Below are 27,990 nucleotides of genomic sequence, written 5' to 3' on the forward strand. Positions count from 1 at the left end.
AATCTCAAATTCCTAGGCTCAAGTGATTCTTCCAGCACAGCCTCCCGAGTAGCTAGGACCACAGATGCTTGGACCATGCCCAGCTAATTTTTTTAAAAATCTTTTTTTAGGAGGGAGACATGGTCTCATTATGTTGTCCAGGCTTACTTATTTATTTTTTTGAAAGGGGGTTTTGCTGTTGCCCAGATCATAGTGCAGTGGTGTAGTCACAGCTCACTGCAGCCTTAACCTCTTGGGCTCAAGCAATCCTGACTCAGCCTCCCACCCCTTTACTCCTTTACTGGAAATAAAGGCATGTGCCACCATACCGGGCTAATTGTTTAAATTATTGCAGAAACGGGGGTCTCACTATGTTATCATGCTGGTCTCGAATTCTTGGGCTCAAGCATCCCTCCTGCCTTGGCCTCAAAAAGTGCTGGGATTACAGGTGGCTCACATGCCTGGCTTGTTTTGTTCTTTTTCCATGGTTTTTTTTTTTTATTTTGAGACAGAGTTTTGCTCTTGTTGCCCAGGTGCAATGGCGTAATCTCGGCTCACTGCGGCCTTCACCTCCCGGGTTCAAGAGATTCTCCTGCCTCAGCCTTCTGAGTAGCTGGGATTACAAGCATGCGCCACCATGCCCAGCTATTTTTTGTACTTTTAGTAGAAACGGGGTTTCTCCATGTTGGTCAGGCTGGTCTCGGACTCCTGACCTCAGGTGATTCGCCCACCTCGGCCTCCCAAAGTGCTGGGATTACAGGCGTAGCCACTGTGCCTGGCCTCTTTTTCTACTTTTATTGAGTGTTTTTTTGTAAATTCTTTTTCTGAAGTTGGAATACTTCTTTGAATATTTTTCAAAAGTACAAGTATATAGGTGGTGTACTTTTTGAGAATTTTTGTGTCTAAAAACTTTTAAATTCTGAGCTATCCATGAAATGTAGTTTGAAATTCTAAATCTAAGGTCACAATCTTTAAATTCTGGATGAATAGCATTTGTCTTTTGCCATTTAGAGTTTCAGATGAAAAGTCTAATAATGTCAGGTGTGATTTTCTTTCCTTTGTTGTCAGTCCTATTTTTCCTGGAAGTTTGTGTATTTTGTCTTTAACATTGGTATTCAAAAATTTCACCATGTCTGTATATAGTAGAGATGCCTTTAAAGAAAAGTTCTGCCTGGCATTTGATGAGCCCCTTTAAAGACTCGAGTCCCTCAAATTTAGAGAAATGTTCTTGTATTGTTTTTTTCATAATCTCTACAAATTCCATTCCTTTTTAGAATTTCTATTTATAGAAATTAAGTTTTGTGGAATTATTTTTATTTCATATACAATTTCTCTCATAGTGACATGTGTTGGCATTTTTGCTGTGGATTCTTGGAGATGTCCTGTCAGTGATAGCTTGTAATTCAGTTGTTATGTTTTTCATTGGTGTTTATTCTGCTTTTTGCTCTACTGAAACTGTTTTTGAGGGTAGGGGCTGGAAATTTGAGGTTTTTTTCTTCTTTTTTTTTTTAAAGACGGGGTTTCACCATGCTGGTCAGGTTGGTCTTGAACTCCCGATCTTGGATTACAAGCGTGAACCACCATACCCAGTCTTTTTTGTGTGTGTGGTGTCGTTTTGCTCGTTTCCCAGGCTGGAGTGCAATGGTGAGATCTTGGCTCACTGCAACCTCTGCCTCCCGAGTTCAAGTGATTTTCCTGCCTCAGCCTCCTGAGTAGCTGGGATTACAGGCATGCGCTACCACATCCGCCTAATTCCTTCTTCGTTTTTGAGTCGGTGTTTGCTCTTGTTGCCAGATTGGAGTGCAATGGCACGATCTTGGCCCACTGCAACCTCTACTTCCTGGGTTCAAGCAATTCTCCTGCTCAGTCTCCCAAGTAGCTAGGATTACAGGCACATGCCACCATGCCGGCTACTTTTGTATTTTTAGTAGAGATGGGGTTTTACCATGTTGGTCAGGCTGGTATTGAGCTCTTAACCTCAGCCTCAGCCTCCCAAAATGCTGGGATTACAGTCATAGGCCATCACACCCAGCCCAAGTTTTCTTATTTTTTAAGTTTTGTTTTCTTCCCATTCTTTTTTTCATAGTGGCATGTTATTTGTAGCAATGCTATATCCTTTAAAATTTGCTGAAAGCATGAAGATTTTAAAATAGTGTCTCCTTTTTCCTACATTAACTTCTAGAATGTGGGTTGAGAAAGGCCCAATTATTTTTGTTGGCTTCATATTTTCAGTTGAAAACTAACCAGATTGACCGGGTACGGTGGCTCATACCTATAATTCCAGCACTTTGGGAGGCTGAGACCAGTGGATCAGTTGTGGTCAGGAGTTTGAGACCAAGCTGGCTAACATGGTGAAACTCTGTCTCTACTAAAAATACAAAAATTATTTTGAAGCCACTTCAAGTGCTAAAGGAGCAAAGAAAAAAGAAAAGAAAAAAAAATTAGCCAGCATGGTGCCAGGCATCTGCAATCCCAACTACTCGGGAGGCTGAGGCAGGAGAATTGCTTGGAACCCAGGAGGTGGAGGTTGCAGTGAGCCAAGATCATGCCACTGTACTTCAGCCTGGGCAACAGAGCGATCTAACATCTCAAAAACAAATAAAAGTAACCAGGTTTTTCTTGGCAACTTGGATACTGTTTTTCCTTTTAAAACTTAAAAAATTTATGGATATGCAGCTTTGTTTTGTATTTTTGCATGGGGTAGTATTTATTGTAAAGTCACTGGACGTCATTTAAAAGCTGGAGTGGTTTTTTTTTTTTCCTTCTAAGAAATGAGGTACCTCTTTTGCCCAGACTGGTCTTGAACTCCTGACCTCAAGTAACTTTTTTTTATTAAACTTTTTCCTTTGTTGCATATATGTCTTAAAATTATTCAGATATCCTTTTTTTTTTTTCCTTTAAAGACACGGTCTCAGTGTCACCCAGTCTGGAGTGCAGTGATGCAATCTTAGTTCACTGTAACCTCCACCTCCCACGTTCAAATGATTCTCCCACCTCAGCCTCCTGAGTAGCTGGGACTACAGGTGCGTGCCACCATGTCTGGCTAATTTTTGTAGTTTTTGTTAGAGATGAGATTTCACCATGTTGGCCAGGCTGGTCTCAAACTTCTGACCTCAAGTGATCCACCCACCTCCGCCTCCGTAAGTGCTTTTTAAGTTTATAATCTTTAGAAGGATTATAAGCATGAGCCACTGCTCTGGACCTTAACTTTTATTTTAAATTCCGGTGTACATGTGAAGGAAGTGCAGGTTTGTTACACAGCTGAATGTGTGTCACGGGGGTTTATTGTACAGATTATTTCATCACCCACGTATTAAGCCTAGTATCCATTAGTAATTTTTCCTGATGCTTTCTTTCCTCCCACCTTCTATCTTTTGATAGGCCCCAGTGTATGTTGCTCTCCTCTATGTGTCCATGTGTTCTCAGCATGTAGCTCCCACTTATAAGTGAGAACATGCTGTATTTGGTTTTCTGTTTCTGCATTAGTTTGCTAAGGATAATAGCCTCCAGCTCCATCCATGTCCCTGCAGAGGACATGATCTTGTTCTTTTTTATTGGCTGCATGCTATTCCATTGTTTTTCTTTTTTCAGACTTCTATTTTGTTGCTTCCCATCCTCACCAGCATTTAGGGTAGTCAGTGTTTCGGATTTTAGCCATTGTAATTTTTTTGTTTTTTTTTGAGACAGAGTCTCACTCTGTTGCCCAGGCAGGAGTAGAGTGGCATGATTTCTACTCACTGCAGCCTCTGCCCCGGGTTCAAATGATTCTCCTGTCTCCACTTCCTGAGGAGCTGGATTACAGGTGTGTGCCACCACGCCCAGCTAATTTTTGTATTTTTAGTAGAGACGGTCTCACCATGTTTGCCAAGCTGGTCTCAAACTCCTGACCTCAAATGATCCACCTGCCTCAGCCTCCCAAAATGCTGGGATTACAGGTGTGAGCCACTGTTTCTGAATGGATTTTTGCCATTAGAAAAGGAATTTGTGGCTAGGCCTGGTGACTCATGCCTGCAATCCCAGCACTTTGGGAGGCCGAGGTAGGTGGATCACCAGAGGACAGGAGTTTGAGACCAGCCTGACCAACATGGAGAAACCCCATCTCTACTAACAATACAAAAAATTGGCCTGGCGTGATGGCACAAGCCTGTAATCCCAGCTACTTGGGAAGATGAGATAGGATTATTTCTTGAAACTGGGAGGCAGGGGTTGCGGTGAGATTGTGCCATTGCACTCCAGTTTGGGCACCAAAAGTGAAACTCTATCTCGGAAAGAAAAAAAAAAGGAATTTACAATTCCTAATGATATATTTTGTTGGGCAAGGTTTCAAATGCTTATTTTTTATCTACATATCTTCTTTGGTGAAATAAGTACTTGTTCAGGTCTTTTGCCTTTTTGAATTGGGGCTTTTTTCTTATTTTTGAGTTTTAAGAGTTACATATTTTGTTTATCAGACCTTATCAGTTACATTTTGCAAAGATTTTCTCCCAGCCTGTGGCTTTTTCATTAACAGAGCATTCACAGAGCAGAGCTTTTTAATTTTAACGAACTCCAATTTAATGGTCCCCCCCCACTTTTTTTTTTTTTTTTTTTTTGAGATGCAGTTTTGCTTTTATTGTCCAGGCTGGTGTGCAATGGCACGATCTCAGTTTACTGCATCCTTTACCTCCCGGGTTCAAGCAGTTCTCCTGCCTCAGCCTCCCAAGTAATGGGATTACTCCATGCCTGGCTAAATTTTAATGATTTTTATTGAAAACCAATTTATTGTTTTTCTTTTATATTTAAGTGGTTATACATTTTATTTTTTGTGAAAAGTGTAAAGTCTGTGTCTACAATTGCTTTTTTATTTGTGGATATCCAGTTGCTCCAGTGACATTTTGGAAAGATTATCCTTTGCTTGTTTGTCAAAGGTCGTTTGACTATGCTTGTAATCTGTATTAGTTTCTTAAGACTTCTGCTGAGCGTGGTGGCTCACACCTATAATCCCAGCATTTAGGGAGGCCGAGGCGGGTGGATCACAAGGTCAAGAGATCGAGACCATCCTGGTCAACAAGGTGAAACCTCGTCTCTACTAAAAATACAAAAATTAGCTGGACATGGTGGTGTGCGCCTGTAGTCCCAGCTACTCAGGAGGCTGAGGCAGGAGAATTGCTTGAACCCAGGAGGCGAAGGTTGCAGTGAGCCGAGATTGTGCCATTGCACTCCAGTCTGGGTAACAACAGCGAAACTCCCTCTCGGGGAAAAAAAAAAAAAAGACTTTTTCATAACAAAGTGTCACAAATTGGGTGGCTACAGAAGTTATTGTCTCACAGTTTTGAAGGTGAGATGTCTAAAAAGATTTCAGCAGGGCCATGCTCCCTCTGAATCCTGTAGAGGAATGATCCTTTCTTACCCCTTCTGGCTTCTGGTGTTTGCTGGCAGTCAGTAGCATTCCTTGGCTTGTAGATGCATCACTCCAGGCACATGGTCATCTTTTACTTGTATGTCTTCTCATCATGTTCCCTCTGTACATGCCTGTCTCTTACATTTTAAGCTGGCAGCATTTTTTGCTAAGATGGTTGCCTGAATAGGCACACACCTAATCGCCAACAAACTGTTGTCCACCCATACCCTTTTCTCTACACAGCATACATTCTTGGTTTTTTGCAGTATGCATAGGCTGAGAATTTTCCAAATCTTCAAGTTCAGATTCTTTACCTCTTTTTGCTTAATAGTTCTTGCCTCAGTATGTTCCTTTCCTTACATTTCACTATAAGCAGCGGAAAAACCCCAGGCTATTTCTTCTACATTTTGCTTAGAAATCTCAACTAAAACCCAAGTTCATTGCTTTCAAATTCTACTCTCTGCCCAACAGAACACAATTCTAAGTTCTCTGCCACTTTATAAAAAGAATAACCTTTCTGGCTGGGCCTGGTGGCTCACACCTGTAATCCCAGCACTTTGGGAGTCCGAGGCGGGCGGATCACCTGAGGTCAAGTGTTTGAGACCAGCCTGGCCAACATCGTGAAACCCTGTCTCTACTAAAAATACAAAAATTAGCCATACATGGTGGTGCAAGCCTGTAATTGCAGCTACTTGGGAGGCTGAGGCAGAAGAATCGCTTGAACCTGGTAGGCAGAGGTTGCAATGAGCCGAGATCATGCCATTGCACTCCAACCTGAGAGACAGAGTAAGACTCCATCTCAAAAATAAAAAGAATAAACTGTCCTCCAGTTTCTAATAACACGATCGTCATTTCTGAGGGAGACCTCACCATAAGTACCTTAAGTACCTTTAATTGTTCATGTGACTTAGCAGCAGTTTCTTCCATTCTTTCAGGCCTTTTCTATCAAACATGTCAAAGCTCTTCCAGCCACCACCCATAACCCAATACCAAAGCTACTTACATATTTTTAGAATTTTTTTTGGTTTATGTTTTTTTTTTAACAGCAGCAGTCTTTTCTAGTATGAAACTCTGTAATGGCTGTATATTTTCACATTATGTGAATGTACCATTATTTTTATTATTTATTTATTTTTGAGACAGAGTCTTAACTATCACCCAGGCTGGAGTGCAGTGTGTGATCTCGGCTCAGTCAGCAATTTCCATGTCCCCGGTTCAAACAGTTTCCCTCCCTCATCCTCCCCAGTAGCTGGGACTGCAGGTGTGTACCACCATACCCGGCTAATTTTTGTATTTTTAGTTGAGACGGGGTGTCGTTTTGCCCAGGCTGGTCTTGAACTCCTGACCTCAAGTGATCCACCAGCCTCCACTTCCCAAAGTACTGGGATTACAGGTAAGCCACTGTGCCTGGCCATATATCATAATTTTTTTTTTTTTTTTAAGATGGGGTTTCACCATGTTGGTCAGGCTGGTCTTGAACTCCCGACCTCAGGTGATCCGCCCGCCTTGGCTTCCAAAGTGCTTAGATTACAGGCGTGAGCCACTATGCCTGGCCCATATATCATAATTTTTTAAAAATAGTCGCCCTGGCTCAGTGGCTCATACCTGTAATCCCTGCCTCAGGAGGCCGAGGCAGGTGGATCACCTGAGGTCAAGAGTTCGAGACCGGCCTGACCAAAATGGTGAAACTCTGTCTCTACTAAAAATACAAAAATTAACCGGGCGTGGTGGCAGATGCCTGTAATCCAAGCTACTCGTTAGGCTGAGGCAGGAGAATTGCTTGAACCCAGGAGACAAAGGTTACAGTGAGCCGATCACACCATTACACTGCAGCCTGGGTGACAGAGCAAGATTCTATCCATTTTGAACATTTAGGTTTCTATATGTTATTTCATTATTTTTTTCCTTTTTTTTTTTGAGACAGAGTCTCTGTTGCCTAGGCTGGAGTGCAATGGCACAATCTCAGCTCACTGCAACCTCTGCCTCCTGGGTTCAAGTGATTCTTGTGCTTCAGCTCCCCCTTCTAGCTGGGATCACAGGTGTGCCCCACCACGCCCAGCTAATGTTTCTGTTTTGTTTTGTTTTTTTAGAGATGGGGTTTTGCCATGTCGGCCAGGCTTGTCTTGAACTCCTGGACTCAGGTGATCTGCCTGCCTCGGCCATCCAGAGTGCTGGGATTACAGGCATGAGCCCTGCACCCGGCCTATTTTGTTAATAAAACAAGATTGTGATAACATTTCTTGTGCATTACCTTTAATACTTTTATCTTACAATAAATTCTAGAAATGGAATTGTTTGTCGAAGGGTATGTAAACTTTAAAGATGTGGGTACATGTTTAGTGTCAGACTCTTACTCCTAATCTAGTTTGCTAACATTAAGGTGACTTTTCATCATGGTATGCCATTCTTGCATTAGGAATTATTAGTGGGAGATATGATTGAATTCGAGTTAATTTCAAGTTGTAGATTCCTGTTTCTGAAACCTGATCTTCTGGTGTATAAGTTTGTGGAAAGCCTTTCCATATTCTCTGATGTGCTCTTGTTATATGCTTTTGCTTTTGTAGAAACTTACTTGGACATTTTAGTGTGGGGACCAGGGTATGCCATGGACTAGGGGAGAAAATATTTTTTGTTGTTGTGGAGTCACTATTTTATGGAAAACCCTGAAGACTTAGTTTGCTTCTTGTTTATAATTGGTGTACAACTCTAGTCATCTTCATTAATGTAAGCTAGATCCATAGATATTTTCAGAAGTAATTATTTCATCAGTTATTTTTTTTTTAAGATAGGGTTTCATCATGATGGCCAGGCTGGTCTTGAACTCCTGATCTCAGGTGATCCACCCACCTCAGCCTTCCAAAGTGCTAGGATTACAGGTGTGAACCATCGTGCCTGGCTTATCAGTTATTCTTATAGCTAAACGGGGTTTTCTCACCTAGTTATGATTATATACTTTTGAAATAACAAAAATGCTTGTGAAAATATTTGAATTTTTTCATTTAGATGAAACATTATACTTTATCAGATTTTGTTAGCAAGTATCTTGTGTTAATAATCTAAGTTCCATTAATAATCTAAAATGTATGTAGAGTCATGAGACTCAAATTGGTAGGCAAATAGACACACACACACACACACATACACGTGCGGGCGCACACATATGTAGATGAGGCTCGGCAAGATGGCTCACACCTGTTCCCAGCATTTTGGGAGGCCAAGGGAGGAGGATTGCTTGAGACAGGAGTTTAAGACCAGACTGAACAACATAATGGATCCTGTCTTCACAAAAATTTTTTAAAAAAAATTAGCTGGGCATAGAGGGATGTGCCTAAAGTCCTAGTTACATGGGGGAGGCTAAGGTGAGAGAATCACTTGAGCCCAGGAGATCAGTGTTGCAGTGAGCTGTGATCACATCATTGCACTCCAGCCTGGGCAGCAGAGTGAGACACTGTGTCTAAAAATAATTAAAAATAAAATGTAGATCTTTAGTTATAAATGCTTATTTAATTTACAATGCTGAAACCCTGTAAAAAGCATCATAGAGAATGTAAAAGAAGGGCATGGCCTTTCTAGCCAAAATTTTACATTGTAGATGGGGAAGTATAGTATTCACAATCTGTGTTTACAAGGCTCTGTATAAGCAAGTTTGTATTAATAAAATTTGATTTTAACAGTATGATCTCATTAGCCATGGTGATTTGAAGGACGAAGAATTTACCTGAAATATTTTAATTCATTGTCTCCTCACTTTAGGATTACAGTTGAAAGACAATTTCTGTGATTGAGTTGTCATTGGGAAGATTAAACCCATTTCACGAGGACTTGGAGCCTGATCTTTGCTTTGAGGAAGCAGTGGCTTGTTACCAAAAGCCACTTCTGATCTAAGACTCTACCCGGCATGCCTAATCAAGGAGAAGACTGCTATTTTTTTTTCTATTCTACATGTACCAAAGTAAGAACTGACATCTTTAAATCACTTCTTTCTACAACTTAATAGAATTGGATAATATTTTCCCAACATTTTAAGTTGTTTTTATTATATATTTTGTTTTGCCCAAGTGTTTATTATTGGCTGTCAGTTTTTAAATAAAGAATACTGTATTTAGAAGAATTCATTGTTTTTTTCTCTTCATTTTATATATAACTAATTTTTCCATGTTCTACAAAAGTGAAAAGATATGTGACATTTAGGCATCATTCAGTGCTCAGAATTAATCTGTTCGGGGCACCTGTGGAAATGGGGGCACTTTGACCTATGCCTTACGTACTTTGATTTTATATACTTCGTATTAAATGAGTGAGTGGATTGTATTGTACTTTCAGAAACTGTCATGGGTTGAATTTGACTTCTTTCTTTTCCCAGATTTCCTGCTGAATACTAAGACTGTGGAGTCATTGTTCTAAATATGCTTTTGCAGTTTTTTTCTTTATCTTTGTCAGAACTTCTGTTTTTCTGCTTGATTCTTTTGCAGCTCTATTTGCATATACCTACTGCTTTCTGTAATTTTACGACTAATTCTGTAAATGTTTATGTTGTTAGAAAAACGTGCTCTTCAGTCATCTTGATATTGTGGGGTTTTTTTTGAGACGACGTCTTGGTCTGTCACCCAGGCTGGAGTGCAATGATGTGATCTCAGCTCACTGCAGCCTCCGCTTCCAGATTCAAGTGGTTCTCCTGTCTCAACCTCCTGAATAGCTGGGATTATAGGCATGTGCCACCATGCACAGCTAATTTTTGTATTTTCAGTAGAGACGGGGTTTCGCCATGTTGGTCAGGCTGGTCTCAAACTCCTAACCTTGTGATCTGCCTGCCTCGGACTTCCAAAGTGCTGGGATTACAGGCAGGAGCCACCACGCCTGGCAATATTCTGTTTTAAATGATGAGTTTTGAGCAAAGCGATGAAAATTTTGTCTTACCTATAGCAGTTTGCACAACAGTGGCATTTTATTTCAAATATTACCTTTGCATAAAGTTTGCAGTGAAGCACAGTATGTTAATTATATTTAAATTCTATTTACTTTCTGATTTTTCATCAAAAGCTAAAGTTACAGAAGTCAAGATGTCAGTTTTGAAGATTAACTGTAAAATACGTACTTTTTTGTTTTGTTTTGTTTTGTTTTGTTTTCTGAGACAGAATCTCACTCTTTTGCCCAGGCTGGAATGCAGTGGCGCAATCTTGGCTCACTGCAACCTCTCCCTCCTGGGTTCAAGCGATTCTCCTGCCTCAGCCTTCCAGGTAGCTGGGACTACAGGTACATCACCATGCCCAGCCAATTTTTGTATTTTCAGTAAACATGGGGTTTCATCATGTTGGCCATGATGATCTCAATCTCCTGACCTCGTGATCTGCTTGCCTCAGCCTCCCAAAGTGCTGAGATTACAGGCGTGATCCACAGCCCTTGGCCTAAAATATATTTTTAAAGAATACCTAACACTCCTACTTGTCTTTTTCAACCCCTTCTCTCAGCTTGTGTCACTCATGTCAGATCACATGAAGGATACTGTCTAGAAATAGGTTATAGGAAATAATACATTCGTTGCTCTCAGTTTGTTCCTGTCATTCCATCTCCGTTGTTTTCTACCATACCTTTCTTTTCTTACTCATTTATGCTTGTCTAAATTCCAGGAGTTCTTGTTACGGATGTTTTACCTGGGATGTATTTCGATGCTACAGTTCTTTTCTGTGTTCTCTTTTTGTTTACAGGGTGACAGCTGCCCATTCCGTCACTGTGAAGCTGCATTAGGAAATGAAACCGTTTGCACATTATGGCAAGAAGGGCGCTGTTTTCGACAGGTGTGCAGGTTTCGCCACATGGAGATTGATGTAAGTTTTTTATTTCTCTTATCATAGTAAGTAGCTTAGGGTCATGGTGGACCAATAAAAGATGTAGGTGCAAAAGTGACTTTAAAAAAAATATATTAGGCCGGGTGCAGTGGCTCATACCTGTAATCCCATCACTTTGGGAGGCTGAGGTGGGCAAATTATGAGGTCAGGAGTTTGAGACCAGCCTGACCAACATGGTGAAACCCCTTCTTTACTACAAATACAAGAGCCTGGCATGGTTGTGTGTGCCTGTAATCTCAGCTACTCAGGAGGCTGAGGCAGGAGAATCACTTGAACATTGAGGTGAAGATTGTATATATACAGCAGTGAGCTATAATCCCAGCCTCCCAAAGTGCTGGGATTACAGTGTGAGCCGCTGTGCCCGGCGAATGATATTTTTGTTGTGTATGATCCTGTGGCACACAGTTTTAATTTTCTCATCACTGGTGATGTTAACTTTTATCACTTGATTAAGATGGTATCTGCCAGATTGCTTCATTACAGAGATTTTCTTTTTATAATTAATAAATATTTTGTGGAGAGGTACTTTTAGATCCTTTACTCCACTTTTCATCAAACTTCAACTTTTTCTTAGTTATTTATGTGAATTGTTGCAAACTTCCGGTGATGTGATCTCATCTTGATTGTAATCCCCATGTGTTAAGGGAGGGACCTGGTGGGAGGTGATGGGATCATGGGAGCAGTTTCCCCCATGCTATTCTTGTGTTAGTGAGTGAATTCTCTCAAGATCTGATGGTTTAAAAGTGTGGCAGTCCCTTTGCTTGTGCTCTCCTACTGCCGTGTAAGACTTGTTTATGCCTTACATCCTCTGATTGTAAGTTTCCCGAGGCCTCCCCAGCCATGCAGAACTGTGACTTAGTGTAAACTTTTTTCTTTATAAATTATTCAGTCTCAGGTAGTTCTTCATAGCAGTGTGAAAATAGACTAATATATGCAGTTTTCTATTTTAATAAGTGTGTTGTACTCTGTTACTATCATTACTGATTTTTTATGCTCAAGTTGACCCAGATTTGGCTAGTAGGAGCCTTTCAAGCTGATTTTTGTGTCCTTTTGATGTTTTACATCATTCTTTGAGCATCTCTGCTTTTTTAGCCTGACAAGATTCTCCAGGCTCATCCAGTACCTTTCTTACTTCAGCCCTGGATTCAACCATTGATCCAAGATACCCTGGTTTCTTTTAGTGAAACATGGTATATAGAAGTTAAGATTTGGGTTGCTCCTAGAGTGTCATCACTTTCAGGTCCTCTCAGTGGAAGGAGCTAAGGAATATATAAATGTATACACTTACAGACATTTACATCATTATGTATTTAACAATAGATACATAGTGTTAGAAATTATGGGTTCATATAGATGCTTCCAGTTCCTCAATACCACAGGACTTAGTCTAGACTTCTTTTCCATACCTGTAACTCTTCTGAAGAAGTGAAAAACTTGGTTTCCATTGTTCATAATAGTTTTATTTATTTAATCAGTCTCCTAGTATAAAAATTAATATTGTTTCACAGACTCTTCCTTCCTCTCAGGCTCTGACATGACACACAAAGCTTCGCCACAGGAACACCTTTCTCACCATGTTTCAGCTCTAGTACCCTGTGCTAAGCCTCCCTGCTTGCTTAACCATAGGAACCTCTTCCTCACCCTTCTTGGACCCCCAACCCTATCCCTATAATGAATACTGTTTTCACATCCTTGGGCTGTGATACTTTGCACAGGGCAGCCCTCACATGTGAGATGCTGTCCTGATCCTGCTCACATACTCCAACTCTATACCAGTTTTCCTTGGGAGTACCCTGTCTTTCTCACCCCGCTTCATCTTTGATGCCCATTCTAGGCTGACCCTACGTAAGTATATCTTCTTCATCTTACATTGGGATCTCTTCTGTACAAAACATTGCTAACCCTGCTGAGACTCAGCACTTGTTAGGGTACATGCACATGTCCTCAACCCTCCATGGGTTCTAACACCCTATGCCATTTCTACATGGTCATGTGGTTGCCTTCCTCATCTCAGTCAGGCTCCAATTCCCTGCTCTGGGCCACCATGTCCTTTCCTCCTCCCATGTGAATGCCTGCCTCCCTCAACACCATCTAATGACTTTGGACTGAATTGTTAGGGCAAGACTAAATATGCAGTTCATATGCCAGGGGTCAGCTACTCCAATCTGGCTTCAGATTTCTTGTCTCTTAACTACATTCTAAGCTACCTATATTGCAAATAGCAGCAAATATCAAATAAATTGATAAAGGAGTACTCTGCAACTTTTATGTTTTATGTTATAACATGAAAAATCGTGTTATAACATTGTTAGTGGAGTGTATATTGGCAAAACTCCTATGAAGGGTATGTCAGTGTCTCCAGGAGCACCTCTTCATTTAGAGATTCTCTAGCATGTACTCAGAGTTGAGATGTGTTACAGCAATAGAGTAAGGATTCACTGTCAGATCATAAAATAAAAAGATACAGGAAGAGTCTGGAAGAATCCATGCGCCTGGTTTTTTTTTTGCTCACTCCCTTTAGGGGTGACACAGAGCACACATTTCTCCCGGTGATGAAAATGCAGCAGTGCATATATGGTGTTTCTGCCCAGGGAAATCCATTAGAGTTTCAACATTCAGGATCTTCACTGGTACTGGCCATGTAGGCACCCTTTACCAAACATGTACCCAAATTCTAGACTCCCAGAAGGAAGGCAGATGTTCAGCATTAACCATAATGTTTGCACAAACAGTCTAGGCATACTGAGCCTTTTCCCTCCTCCACTTCCAATTAACTTACTTCGAGTGTTCTAAAAGCCAGTTCCCAGAGGCTAGCCAAGAGCAAGCTTTGCAAGCAGGTGTTTCTAAGCATAGCAGTCTCAGAGCTACTGTGTTAACTCTTTTTTGCACAGAGGCTTATTGGCTGTATTGCTTGAAAGAACTAAATGCTTATATTTTTTACACGTATGTATTCACCTGCAAAATAAGATGCATGCGGAATTACTTATTGTAATTTGTAATAGTAAAATATTAGAAATAACCTAACTGTCCTTCATTTAAAACAAAGTTTTGCTACATTCATACAGTGTAGTGCCGGGCAGCTGTTAATAAAGATTTTAAAGGGGAAACTAATTTATTGATATGGAAATAGTCAGGGTATATTGCCAAGTGACAAATGTAAGGTGAAGAGCAAGGTGTGTTAAAAAAGGAGAGACAAGCCGGGCACAGTGGCTCACTTCTATAATCCCAGTACTTTGGGAGGCTGAGGCAGGTGGATCACCTGAGGTCAGGAGTTTGAGACCAGCTGGCCAGCACAGTGAAACCCTGTCTCTACTAAAAATACAAAAATTAGCCAGGCATGGTGGGGCACACCTGAAGTCCTAGCCATTTGGGAGACTGAGGCAAGAGAATCGCTTGAACCTTGGAGGCAGAGATTGCACCACTGTACTCCAGCCTGGGTGACACAGTGAGACTCCCATCTCAAAATAAAAAATAAAAAAAAAAAAAAAAAAAGGAGAGGGAAAATAATTTGTATTTGTTTTTCACTTGCATATGAATTTTTTTTTTTAACTATTGAGATGGAGTCTCACCCAGGCTGGAGTGCAGTGGGCGCGATCTTGGCTCGCTGTAACCTCCGGCTGTTTCAAGCCATTCTCCTGCCTCAGCCTTCCAAGTAGCTGGGATTACAGGCTCCAGCCATCACGCCTGGCTAATTTTTGTATTTTTGGCTGAGATGAGGTTTCACAATGTGGGCCAGGCTTATCTCGAACTCCTGACCTCGTGATTCGTCCGCCTTGGCCTCCCAAAGTGCTGGGATTACAGGTGTGAACCACCGCGCCTGTCCTGCATATGAATTTTTTAAATATCTGAAAGTATAAAGGTGAATTTCCTTTTTTTTTTTTTGAGACAGAACCTTGCTCTGTTGCCCAGGCTGGAGTGCAATGGCACAATCTCAGCTCACTGCAACCTCCGCCTCCCAGGTTCAAGCAATTCTCCCTCAGCCTCACAAGTAGTTGGGATTACAGGCCACTATGCCCAGTTACTTTTTGTACTTTTAGTAGACATGGGGTTTCGAACTTCTGATCTCAGTTGATCCACCTACATCGGCCTCCAAAGTGCTGGGATTACAGGTGTGAGCCACTGAGTCCAGCTAAAGATGAAACTTAACAACAGTAGCTATGGAAAAGTGACAGGGATGAGGAGGAGTCTTTTTACTGTGTACCCCTTCTGTTGCATTTCATTTTCATTATTCATGGGTTCCATATTTGTGAATTTGCCTGCTTACTAAAATTTACAACCCCCAAATCAGTACCTGGTCATTCGCAGACATGTTCAGAGCAGCAAATTTGAGTCATCTGACGTGTCACATTGATTCACAAATTGAGTCACATTTCCAGGCAAGGTAGAACAGAGCTCTCTGCCTTCTTGTTTCACTTCTGATACTGTAAACAAGTATCCTTTTCATGGTCTGTTTAGTGCCACGTTTTTTCCATTTTTGTGCTTTTGGTTGGTGGTGCTGCTGCTAAAATGGCTCCCGCATGTATTGCTGAAATACTTTATAGTATTCCTGAATAGAAGGCTGTGATGTGTCTTATAGAGAAAAGAGGTTGTTAGATAAGTCTTGTTCAGGTGTGAGTTGCAGTGTTGTTGGTCTTGATTTTCATATTAGCAAATTAACAATATCAGACACACCCAAAACCAAAATTGTGCATTGATTAGTTGATGAAAATGTGACCAGAGGCTCACTGCAACCCAACTCTATTTCCCTTAGGGAAAATCGTTTAGTATTTACTAACTCAGTGTTCCCAGTGACTATAGAACGTAACTACTGCAAACAATGAGGATCAACTGTTTTATCTTTGGATCATGTGCTGTATTACTATTAAAAATGTTCAAGACATAATTGCGTAGGAGAAATATTACTGTGGAGAATTTTTTTTTTTTTGAGACGGAGTCTTACTCTGTTGCCCAGGCTGGAGTGCAGTGGTGCAATCTTGGCTCACTGCAGCCTCCGCCTTCTGGGTTCAGGTGATTCTCCTATCTCAGCCTCTTGGGTAGCTGGGACTACAGGTGCCTGCCACTACAACCAGCTAATTTTTGTAATTTTTATCAGAGATGGTATTTTACCATATTAGTCAGGCTGGTCTTGAACTCCTGACCTCAGATGATCCACGCACCTCAGCCTGCCAGAGTGCTGGGATTACAGGCATGAGGCACTGTGCCTGGCATGTAGAGGATGTTACTTAGGAAAAATGTACAGAATTATATGGAATACCTTTCTTTTTAGTATGGATATAGTCACTTGTGATTTTTTTTTTACAAGTAAAAAGAATTCATACCAAAATAAGTGATTCTCTTTGAGTAATAGCATAATTAGCATCTATTTCCATTTTCCAAGTTGTCTTCATTACACATATATTACTTTTCAATTAGAAACAAAATCTGGTAAATGTATTAAACAGATCAAATAAATTTCATGTGACTTCTGTATATAGAACATACTGTTACAGAAATCATTCTGCAATTTGAAAATTTCTTCCAGGAAAGATGTAGAAATTTAAGCAAAGGCAGGCTTAGCAACAAGGAAGATTAGCATTAGGTTCTGCCTTGAGAAAGGAAGAATTGAATAATTGTTGTTATTCCTGCTAAAAAACAATGATAACTATTACATCTACCTTTTGGGTATGACACAGGACTAATCATTTATGTCTAGTTCTTTGAAAGGTAACAATATTTGGCATTTGCTGTACTTTTATTTTTACTTAATTTACATATTTATTTTTGATGCTCCTTGCGGACCAGGGCTACTCTATAGACAATATTCCCAGAGTAGCCTGTACTTTTAAAAAATATTAATAGGTAATCATGCATATGACATAAACTTAGAACATACTTTTAAAAAATTGTTTTTGCCAAATCACCTTTAGAGATGTGGAGCTAATTTACATTTCTATTATGTGTTTGAGACTGCCTGATTGTTCCACATCCCTTGAACTCCCGACCTCAGGTGATCTGCCTGCCTTGGCCTCCAAAGTGCTTGGATTACAGGCATGAGCCACCGTTCCCGGCCACCACATCCCTAAAAACAGTGTATAATTGAAATTTATCAGTCTCTCAATGTAGTAGATTTTGGCCTTTGATACATTTGATAAATTTAAGCATTTTTTTGTAATGGTTATTGTTTCTTTTTCTCTTCTCCACGTTCTGAAATTTCTGAAGTAATGCTGGTGGTTTTTTTTGGAATTTTAAACCTTACGCTGTTTATTATGATTAGAGATTTGACATAATGAAGTTCAGCAGAGGTTACTTTTTGGAAGTCCTTCTCATATATTTTCCCCCTTTTTTGAACTATTAAAATATAAACAGAAAAGTGCACAAATTATAATCTTACAACCTGAAGAACTTTCACAAAGTGAATATGCTTATTTGATCAGCACCTCGTTCAAGAAATAGAGTATTAGCAGTAATCTAACTTCCTCTTCATCCCCTCGTTAGTAACCACATCCCCAAAGCTGATCACCATCCCAACTGCTCTACCACGGAGAAGTTTCGACTATTTTGATCTTTTCATAAACAGAATCACTTGATATGCACTCTTGTGTCTGGCTTCTTCATTCTACATCTGCGGCATTGAGTATAGCAGTGATTTATTCCTTCTCATTACCAGATGACATTCTGTTGTATGAATACTTTATGGTTTCTTTTTATTTGTTTGTTTTGTTTTTTCTGTCACTTAGGCTGGAGTGCAGTGGCACAATCTTGGCTCACTGCAACCTCTGTCTCCTGGGTTCAAATGATTCTCGTGACTCAGCCTCCCAAGTAGCTGGAATTACAGGTGCCTGCCACTATACCTGGCTAAGTTTTGTATTTTTAGTAAAGAGAGGGTTTCACCATGTTGGCCAGGCTGGTCTTGAACTCTTGACCTTAGGTGATCCCCCCACCTCAGCCTCCCAAAGTGCTGGGATTACAGGTGTGAGCCACTGCACCCAGCACTTAGTTTCTTTATCTGTTCTAATATTGATAAACATGTGGGTTTGCAAAATTATAAAGCTATTGAAAATAATATTGTTGTGAACATTACTTATACACATCTTTTGGAGAACTAATGTGTATGTTTTCTTGGACATATATCTTATGATGCAGCAGTTTATTCTAGATGCACAAGGTATTTTTTTTTTCTCCCAATTTTCCTTTATAAAAGTGAGGTGGCTTGAGAAGGGAACGTCACATCCTCAGTGTGTTGTTATATGTGCCTTACTTTGAGAATTCATGAATGGGAAAAATTTTCTCAAAGCCTTGAACTCTCAGCTTCAAGTAGTAACTGCAGTGTATTGAGTTTGGCCTATGTGCTTAGTGCTTTATTTACATTATTTTTATATAATCTTCATAAGAAACCAATTATTCCTGTTTTATCACTAAGGTAAGTGAGGCTTAGAGGCATAAATTGTCTAAGGCCACCTGGCCAACAAGTAGCATAATAGAGATTCAAACCCTGTTACCTTTGATTTCATAAACTACTATATCATCCTGCTTCTCTAAATTAACTGTAGACATTTTAGGGGTTCCAGGATGAGGGTAAAAAAGGAAAGAATAACACATAAACTACTCTCCTGCTCCTTTCATCTCTGCTTCATGCCTCATGTTATTTTCAGCAACCTCTATTATCTCAGATGCCTCGGATTTTTGAACCCTGTATGAACTTTGTCTAGAAAACAAATTACCTGTGCTCGCTTCGGCAGCACATATACTAAAATTGGAATGATACAGAGAAGATTAGCATGGCCCCTGCACAAGGATGACATGCAAATTCGTGAAGCGTTCCATATTTATATAAAAAAAAAAAGAAAAATTACTACATTAATACATGTATCACTTTTTTTATTTGAAAGTAATGTGTTTTTTCCCTCTTACAGAAGAAACGCAGTGAAATTCCTTGTTATTGGGAAAATCAGCCAACGGGATGTCAAAAATTAAACTGCGCTTTTCATCACAATAGAGGACGATATGTTGATGGCCTTTTCCTACCTCCGAGCAAAAGTAAGATCAGTTTTTAATTTTAAAAGAACACTATCAAATAGATACTTACTATGCACACTCTACAACAGTACTTTTTAGACGTTGGCTTCTTTCAGTCTTGTGAGACAGCAGAATTATTTCCACTTTACAGATGAGTGAACTGAATCTTGTTAAGGCTAAATGATTTATCCATGACTATAGAACCAGTATATCTTGGCATGCCATTTAAGTTACTATGCTTACTTCATTTCTCATGTTCTTATCAGACCCATAAACATTTTCAAAATAAAATTGATTTTCTAAGCCAATAAAAATAAAGCTTTTCAATAAAAATAAAGTTTTGGCCGGGCACGGTGGCTCACGCCTATAATCCCAGCACTTTGGGAGGCCGAGGCATGTGGATCACGAGGTCAAGAGATCGAGACCATCCTGGTCAACAAGGTGAAACCCCGTCTCTACTAAAAATACAATCATTAGCTGGGCATGGTGGTACGCACCTGTAGTCCCAGCTACTCAGGAGGCTGAGGCAGGAGAATTGCTTGAACCCAGAAGGCAGAGGTTGCGGTTAGCCGAGATCGCGCCATTGCACTCCAGTCTGGGTAACAACAGCGAAACTCTGTCTCAAAAAAAATAAATAAATAAAAATAAAGTTTTATTGGAATGCAGCCTTGCCCATTCATTTACATATTTTCTATTACCAGTTTTGTGCTAGTGCTGTGGAACTGAGTAGTTGAGACAGAAACCATATGACCCACAAAGCCTAAAATATTAACTGTCTGGCTCTTTACAGAAAATATTTGCCAACCCTACTCTATAGACTATAATCTAAAATAAAACTTAAAAAGCTAGTAGTTATTACCAAAGTCCTTTTTAAAGTAATTTAAAGTGGAATTAGCCATTTAAAAGCCCCATTTGCTATGCATTAAAATTTGATGGCTACCTCTTTTCGCCTCAGTTTAAGGGAAAAAAGTAGATATATTTCTTTCTGGTTTGGTTCAAATAAGTATGAGTGCTTTGTCTTAGAAGCTACCTCTTTGCTGAGCAAAAAGCCTAGAATTGCACTATTAAAATTAAAGGTTTAGAATTTGTGAACAGGTAATATGTTGCTAGTCTTCTGTTTATTCTGTTTTGAGTGCCCACTTTGTTATAATATACAGTGGAAAGTTAATTAGCTAAATGCACAGTTTTTTTCCTCTCCCTGGGACTTTAGAACTTAAATGAGGAAATTAGGTTAAAAGACAGAAATGCAGCCAGGCTAAATGGCTCATGCCTGTAATCCCAGCACTTTGGGAAGCAGAGGCAGGTGGATTACCTGAGGTCAGGAGTTTGAGACCAGCCTGATCAACATGGTGAAACCCTGTCTCTTAAAAAAAAAAAAAAGACATAAATGCTCATAGGGAAAATGCACCATACTTTTCCTAGGTGCATTTATTTTTGCACCTGACCTAGGAAATTCCTAGGTCAGGAATTTTTGGTAAATTGGGGTTGTATCTTCTGTGTTTAATTTATGACTGATTTTGTGTGTTTAGCTGTGTTGCCCACTGTGCCTGAGTCACCAGAAGAGGAAGTGAAGGCTAACCAACTTTCAGTTCAACAGAACAAATTGTCTGTCCAGTCCAATCCTTCCCCTCAGCTGCGGAGTGTTATGAAAGTAGAAAGTTCAGAAAATGTTCCTAGCCCCACGCATCCACCAGTTGTAATTAATGCTGCAGATGATGATGAGGATGATGATGGTAAGTTCTGTCTGGCTCCTTCTTTAAGGCAAATAAATAGGGTCACATCATGAACTGGACAGAATCAAGATTAAAGCTGTAGGCTTATCTTTAATTGTGAATTTGCCTTAAATGCCATAGATCAGTTTTCTGAGGAAGGTGATGAAACCAAAACACCTACCCTGCAACCAACTCCTGAAGTTCACAATGGATTACGAGTGACTTCTGCCCGGAAACCTGCAGTCAATTTAAAGCAAGGTAAGAAAAAGCTATACTGGTGCCCAATCTTAAGCACTTTTGAATGTGTCCAAGACTTCAAAAACTGCCTTTAAAATTTAGTTCACAATCATTGACCTCCCTCTTCTTTTTCCCATGCTATATACATACAGACCTATACTTAGTTTCTGTTGATCATTTATTAAAAAAATAAATGCCTGCTACGTACAGATAAAATACAAAGATTAAAAGGCTCTAGTTTCTCATATAATTTCTATTTGGATTTTTCAGGTGAATGTTTGAATTTTGGAATAAAAACTCTTGAGGAAATTAAGTCAAAGAAAATGAAGGAAAAATCTAAGAAGCAAGGTGGTAAGTCATCACAGGTTTTGGCATGGATAGTTGTATGTTGCTAGGGAAGAATACTAACGACACCTCTAGAAGCAGCAGCCAAAATGAACAAATAAATTTTGATTTCCATGGCCTGTTTGAAGTAAAACACAGACTTACTTAAATTGTGGTTGTTTTAATTTACTGCAGCTGTGTTTCAGTCCCTAACTCTTCAGAGCTGGGTATATAAAGAATGAAAGAACCTGTATATCTTGAACAATATACCTCTAAAGAACATCATGTAAGAACTATATTCATTCTGTGAGTTCTTACAGTGATTTAAAAAAATTATATTAAGAGAGGAAAAACTTCATTTTCTAGTAGAAGAGTTCTTCCTCAAGAGCTGCTCGGATTTTCTTTTGGAGCTTACCTCAGCCTGATTGATCCGTGTTTCCAACCCTAAAATTTTTTTTCTTTTTGAGATGGGAGTTTTGCTCTTGTTGTCCAGGCTGGAGTGCAATGGTGTCATCTCGGCTCACCACAACCTCCACCTCCCAGGTTCTAGCAATTCTCCTGCCTCAGCCTCCTGAGTAGCTAAGATTACAGGCTTGCGCCACATTTTGTATTTTTAGTAGAGACTTTCTCCGTGTTGGTCAGGCTGGTCTGCAACTCCTGACCTCAGGTGATTCTCCCACCTCGGCTTCCAAAATGCTGGGATTACAGGTATGAGTCAGCCTCCAATCCTAAAATTTATAATGTGAAGTGTAGTTATAGAGAGAAATGGTTTTGAGAACATTGTTTTAAGGCTTGCTTTATAGGAACCTTGGAGTTGTGTTTTTCAGATGATTAAATTTAAATAGAATAGGTTGGCTTGATACACCTGGTGGCTAATGTACCTCCGAAGTTAATTTTAGGATAATATTAGCTTTATTGGTAAACAAAAGCAGGTTGGGTACCTAAGTCACTCAAAATAATTTTATATTGTTTTCACATCATGCCTAAGGCTCCCCTTACCACTACTCTGTTTGACTGTAGACAAACATACAGAAAGGCTGACTGGCTTGTAGTCATAATAGCAGTCTGTATTGGACTTCACTGGTTACAAAAACAAATTTTTTGACTTGTAGTAGCATTATTTTCCATAAATTATTTGCTTTTCTTGACTTGCTTTATTTAGAGGGTTCTTCAGGAGTTTCCAGTCTTTTACTCCACCCTGAGCCCATTCCAGGTCCTGAAAAGGAAAATGTTAGGACTGTGGTGAGGACAGTAACTCTCTCCAGCAAACAAGGTAAGGTATAGGTAGGTCTTAGAATTGTCAAGCCTCTACTTTTATATAATAGGGAATGCAAAATTTTTGGGTATCTTTTACCTTTGATGAATTTTCAGGAAGTTGTTAGTATGTTGATAAGATATAAAGATGAAAGGTTGGTACATTCAGCTCTAATATTTAAAAGATTGAAATTCTTTTCCAGGCAGCCCTCACATTTATTTTTCCATTTACTGTTTATATCTACTCAATACATTTATTGGCTTCCCATGTGACTAAAGAACTCTTACAAAGTTTTTTTGTTAAAAAAAAATTTTTTTTTAGATGCAATCTTGCTCTGTCTCCCAGGCTGGAATGCAGTGGTGTGATCCTCTCACTGCAACCTCCACCTCCTGGGTTCAAGTGATTCTCCTGCTTCAACCTCCCCAGTAGCTGGGATTATAGGCACCCGCCACCACGCCCAGCTAATTTTTGTATTTTTGATACAGACGGGATTTCACCATGTTGGCTATGTTGGTCTCGAACTGCTGACCTCAAACCTTCTACCTGCCTCGGCCTCCCAAAGTGCTAGTATTACAGATGTTAGCCACCACACCTGGCCTGTAATAAAGTATTTTCACTTGATAATTTTAAGCCTAGTAAGGAATTATAGATATAGATACATTTAAATGTGCAATTGAGACAACAAAGTTAGAAGAAAGAGAGCTCACTTCTTCCTGAGGTGACCTTTAAAGAAAATTATATTGGAGAGTTCACATTGGAGTAAAGTATGATTTCATTTAACACATTAAAGTGTATAAGCAAAATTATTGTTTCAGTTTTATAACCAATTAATTAAGAATACAATCTGTCTTCTACTTGACTGCTATTAATAATTAGTACTATGCTAGGCTGGGTGCAGTGGCTCACATATATAATCCCAGCACTTGGGGAGGCCGAGGCAGGTGGATCACTTGAGGCCAGGAGTTCAAGACCAGCCTGGCCAATATGGCGAAGCCCCATTTCTACCAAAAATAGAAAAATTAGCCAGCCGTGGTGGTGTGCATCTGTAATCCCAGCTACTCAGGAGGCTGAGGCAGCGGAATTGTTTGAACCCAGGAGGCGGAGGTTGCAGGGAGCCAAGATCATGCCACTGCACTACAGCCTGGGTGACAGTGCAAGACTCCATCTCAAAAAAAAAAAAAAGCCTCATTGTAGATGAGAATGGGCATTGTTGATCATGGTATCCAAAAATAGTTAATGTGGCTAAACTGAGACAGGTTATGCTTCCAGCACAGTATGTATATTGCAGTGGTGACAGTGAGACCTGTAACATTTTGCTATGCTTATGAGTAAAATATATAGGAGAAAAATGTTGACTTTTCAATATTAGAAATAATAACATTAAAATAATAATTAATTTTCAGCTCTTATAGGACCACTGTTTGTAGGCTATATATTGACTGAAACATTGTAATGTGGTACATGACTGTGTCTTAGATCATGTGTCAAAAGATAATCAGATTTGTACAATTCAGAAAAAAAAATTAGCCAGGTGTGGTACTGTGCACCTGTAATCCCAGCTACTCAGGAGGCTGAGACAGGAGAATTGCTTGAACCCAGGAGGTAGAGGTTGCAGTGAGCTGAGATGGAGCCACTCCACTCCAGCCTGGGTGACAGAGTGAGACTCTGTCTCAAATAATAATAATAATAATAATAATAAGGCTGGCGTGGTGGCTCATACCTGTAATCCCAGCACTTTGGGAGGCCAGGGCAGGCAAATCAGGTCAGGAGTTCCAGACCAGGCTGACCAACATCAAGAAACCCCATCTCTACTAAAAATACAAAATTAGCTGGGCGTGGTGATGCATGCCTGTGTAATCCAGCTATTCAGGAGGCTGAGGCAGGAGAATCACTTGAATCTGGGCGGCAGAGGTTGCAGTGAGCCAAGATCATGCCATTGCGCTCCAGCCTGGGCAACCACAGAGAAACTCTGTCTCAAAATAATAATAATTATTATTAGTAGTAGTAGTAGTAGTGGCAGTAGTACTATGCTGTTGCTTCTATTTGGGCTGTATATTTGGCTGTTTATTATTAATAGATTTTGGGGTTTTTCTCTTTTTTTATGTGATGGCCTTTCTTAAGACTGAGACCTGATTTTCAAGAGACTTTCTCGGTGGGTTCATGCTAATATCAGAATATACTTTGTACACATAAGTGGTTACTGTATACAGAAAAATTGATTAAGAATCGAGAAATTCTGCTTTTGCCATTTCAGGAGAAGAACCCTTGATTAGATTGAGTCTTACTGAGAGACTGGGGAAACGAAAATTTTCAGCAGGTAAGAAAAGTTTTATGCATATCTCTTCTTTTCTGGTTGTTCGTGCATTAACCTGATAGCTTCTCCAAACCGTCTTTATACAGATCTCATCATTATTATCAGTGCCCCTGTATTAGCTGAAAGCGCTTTTAAATTTCCTCATGTTTTCATGAGTGCGTTATACCTTTCATTGAAGTTAAAGAAATTTACAGTGTTACAGTCGAATTAGATTATGACCATGACCAACATTTTAGAAGGAACTAGATTTTAAAAATGCTAAAGAACACCTCTATTTCTCTGGACAAACTTAAATGTGAGTTTTTTAGAGGGGGGAAAAAAATGTTTGGTTAATATAATGTGTGTCTCTCAGAATATAGGAAGCCCTAAGAAGAAAGAAGAAAATATAGGTATATAAAATTTGAGTCCTTGAGTCTATTGGTGCTGTTTTGTGTATTTATTTTGAGACAGAGTCTTGTTTTTTGTTCCCCAGGCTGGAGTGCAGTGGTGCAATCTCAGCCCACTGCAGCCTCCACCTCCTGGGCTTAAGTGATCCTCCCACCCCCAAGTGATCCTCCCGCCTCAGCCTCCCAAGTAGCCATACACCACCACACCTGGTTAATTCTTATATTTTTTATAGCGATGGGGTTTCACCACATTGCCCAGGCTGGTCTCCAACTCTTAGGCTCACATGATCTGCTGGCCTTGACCTCCCAAAGTACTGTGATTTCAGGCATGAGCCACCATGCTCGGCTACTATTTTATTTTTAGGGAAGTACTTGACCATATTAGTAAATTGTTATATACCTACCCTAATGTGTCTGACTCCAAAAAATGTCTTAGAATTGAGCTGTTTTAACATAAGCATACATATAAACTTTGTGATTGTTTTATCTTTAAATTATAAATGAGAGGAGAGAGACAATCATACTCTGTGTAGGGTCTTTGAAGTTTTTAATGAGACCTTGCAAGAATGTAACTTCAGACAAGTAATGTAAAAAACAGTTTTTAAAAACTTTTAAACAACTTGTACTGAACAGTGTAATAAAGCTAGAAAGCTGGGCATGGTGGCTCATGCCTGTAATCCCAGCACTTTGGGAGGCTGAGTCGGGCTAATCACTTGAGGTCAGGAGTTGGAGACCAGCCTGGCCAACATGGTGAAACCCTGTCTCTACTAAAAATACAAAAATCAGCTGGGTGTGGTGGTGCGTGCCTGTAGTCCCAGCTATTCCGGAAGCTGAGGCAGGAGAATCAGTTGAACCCAGGAGGCAGAGGTTGTATTGAGCCGAGATCACGCCACTGCACTCCAGCCTGGGCGACAGAGCAATACTCTGTCTCAAAAAAAAAGAAAAAAGAAAAAGAAAAACCTAGAATTAGGAAACTTGATTTAGGTCTTGGCTGTATCACTAACTTAACTAGCTCATGACTTGGGTAAGATACAGAATCTTTCAGAACCTTAAATTTCTTTTCTAGAATTGAAGATGTCACTCTGAGTCTTCATACTAAAAAACTTAAAAATTTATAATTCTTAACCTGTCCTCCTTATCCCCGATGAATTTACTTAATTCAGCAGCTGACCAGTTAAGATATTTTGGGGGGCCCGGCATAGAGGCTCCTGCCTGTAATCCTAGCCCTTTAGAGGCGGAAGTGGGCGGATCATCTGAGCTCAGGAGTTCAAGAAACAGCTTGGGCAACATGGCAAAACCTTGTCTCTATTAAAAATACAAAAATTAACCAGGCATGGTGTGTGCCTGTAGTCCAGGTGCTTGGGAGGCTAAGGTGGGAGGATCACTTGAGCCCGGGAGGTGAAAGTTGCAGTGAGCCGAGATTGTGCCACTATACTCCAGCTTGGGTGACGGAGTGAAATCTTGTCTTAAAAAAAAAAAAAAAAAGATTCTTTTATATATGAAGATTTTTCACATTTCTAATGCTGAACTTTTATCTCAACCAGGGTTTATGATCTTTCATTTGTAGGGTTAATCAGTTTTTTTATTCGGTAAATGTTTGTGCATTCTAATTTTTTAAATTTTTGTTTTTTTCCTTACCTCTTTTTTTTTCTTGAGAATGGGGCCTTGCTATATTGCCCAGGCTGGAGTGTAGTATTAGGATCATAGCTCACTGTAGCCCTTCTACCTCCTGGTAGAAGATGAAGTGATCTTCCTGCTTTAGCCTCCTAAGTAGCTTGGACCACAGGTGTGTGCCATCATGCCTGGGTATTTTTTATTTTTATTTTTTAGAGATAGGGTCTTGCTGTGTTGCCCAGTCTGGTCTCAAACTCCTGGCCTTAAGTGATCCTCCAGCCTTGACCTCCCAAAGTGCTGAGATTACAGGCCTGAGCCACTGCACCTCGCCTTCCTTACTTCTTCTTTCTAGGATATTTTTATGTCTCTAACATTGAGCCGTAAGGAAGCTGACGAACAAACACACCATATGTATGCAGAACACTTAAGAGAATTGTGCTGTGTTGTCTGTTTTTTGTTTGTATTTCTTGACCTTGCCGAAGATTGACTTGAAATCTTAAAACTAAGTTCTCCCTCTTTATAGGTGGTGACAGTGATCCTCCATTAAAGCGTAGCCTGGCACAGAGGCTAGGGAAGAAAGTTGAAGCTCCAGAAACTAACATTGACAAAACACCAAAGAAAGGTACCTGTCTTCTTACATACTTTATGTATGTATTTGTGACACTTGTTTCTTCTAATGCTAACAGCTATGGTTTGTCCTTCTTTTGTTCAGGTAAATAGGTTATCTTGTATCTGTTGTATTACTCACTCAACAAACATCTAATCCTTACTCTGCTAGATTCTGGGTAGACACCATTGAAAAAAACATCACACTCCTCAGGAGCTTATAGTTTAATGGCAAGTAGGAATACTTATAAATGCAATAAATTTTGTAACAGAGAAAAGTACACAGTGTTAGGGGAGCATGTTAACCATGTGTTAGGGGAGGGTTAGAGGCACCAGTTGTTA

General features: G+C 39.9%; 1 protein-coding gene and 2 non-coding genes across 52 annotated transcripts in view; all 3 read left to right on the top strand.

The window, feature by feature from the left end:
• Positions 1-27,990, top strand: part of ZC3H11A (zinc finger CCCH-type containing 11A) — a 54,776-nt gene that overhangs the window by 10,533 nt on the left and 16,253 nt on the right. For 41 of the 50 annotated variants that reach the window (XM_078356908.1, XM_078356873.1, XM_078356885.1 and 38 more), the window contains 9 exons: positions 9,113-9,311; positions 11,065-11,184; positions 19,098-19,221; positions 20,730-20,933; positions 21,054-21,170; positions 21,420-21,500; positions 22,636-22,746; positions 24,983-25,045; positions 27,566-27,664. In XM_078356908.1, the coding sequence (XP_078213034.1) occupies positions 9,258-9,311; positions 11,065-11,184; positions 19,098-19,221; positions 20,730-20,933; positions 21,054-21,170; positions 21,420-21,500; positions 22,636-22,746; positions 24,983-25,045; positions 27,566-27,664 (973 nt within the window). In that variant the 5' untranslated portion in view covers positions 9,113-9,257. The remainder of the gene's footprint in view (positions 1-9,112; positions 9,312-11,064; positions 11,185-19,097; positions 19,222-20,729; positions 20,934-21,053; positions 21,171-21,419; positions 21,501-22,635; positions 22,747-24,982; positions 25,046-27,565; positions 27,665-27,990) is intronic. The other 9 variants (XM_078356906.1, XM_078356897.1, XM_078356902.1 and 6 more) reach the window with 1 other exon arrangement.
• On the top strand, positions 18,908-19,014 carry LOC118149662 (U6 spliceosomal RNA). Its single transcript, XR_004737216.1, has one exon. It is a non-coding gene; the product is annotated as a U6 spliceosomal RNA (small nuclear RNA).
• Positions 23,910-24,042, top strand: LOC118149604 (small nucleolar RNA SNORA1). The gene has a single exon (XR_004737176.1). It is a non-coding gene; the product is annotated as a small nucleolar RNA SNORA1 (small nucleolar RNA).

Source organism: Callithrix jacchus, chromosome 19, assembly GCF_049354715.1.
Source record: "Callithrix jacchus isolate 240 chromosome 19, calJac240_pri, whole genome shotgun sequence".
Lineage (NCBI taxonomy): Eukaryota > Metazoa > Chordata > Mammalia > Primates > Cebidae > Callithrix > Callithrix jacchus.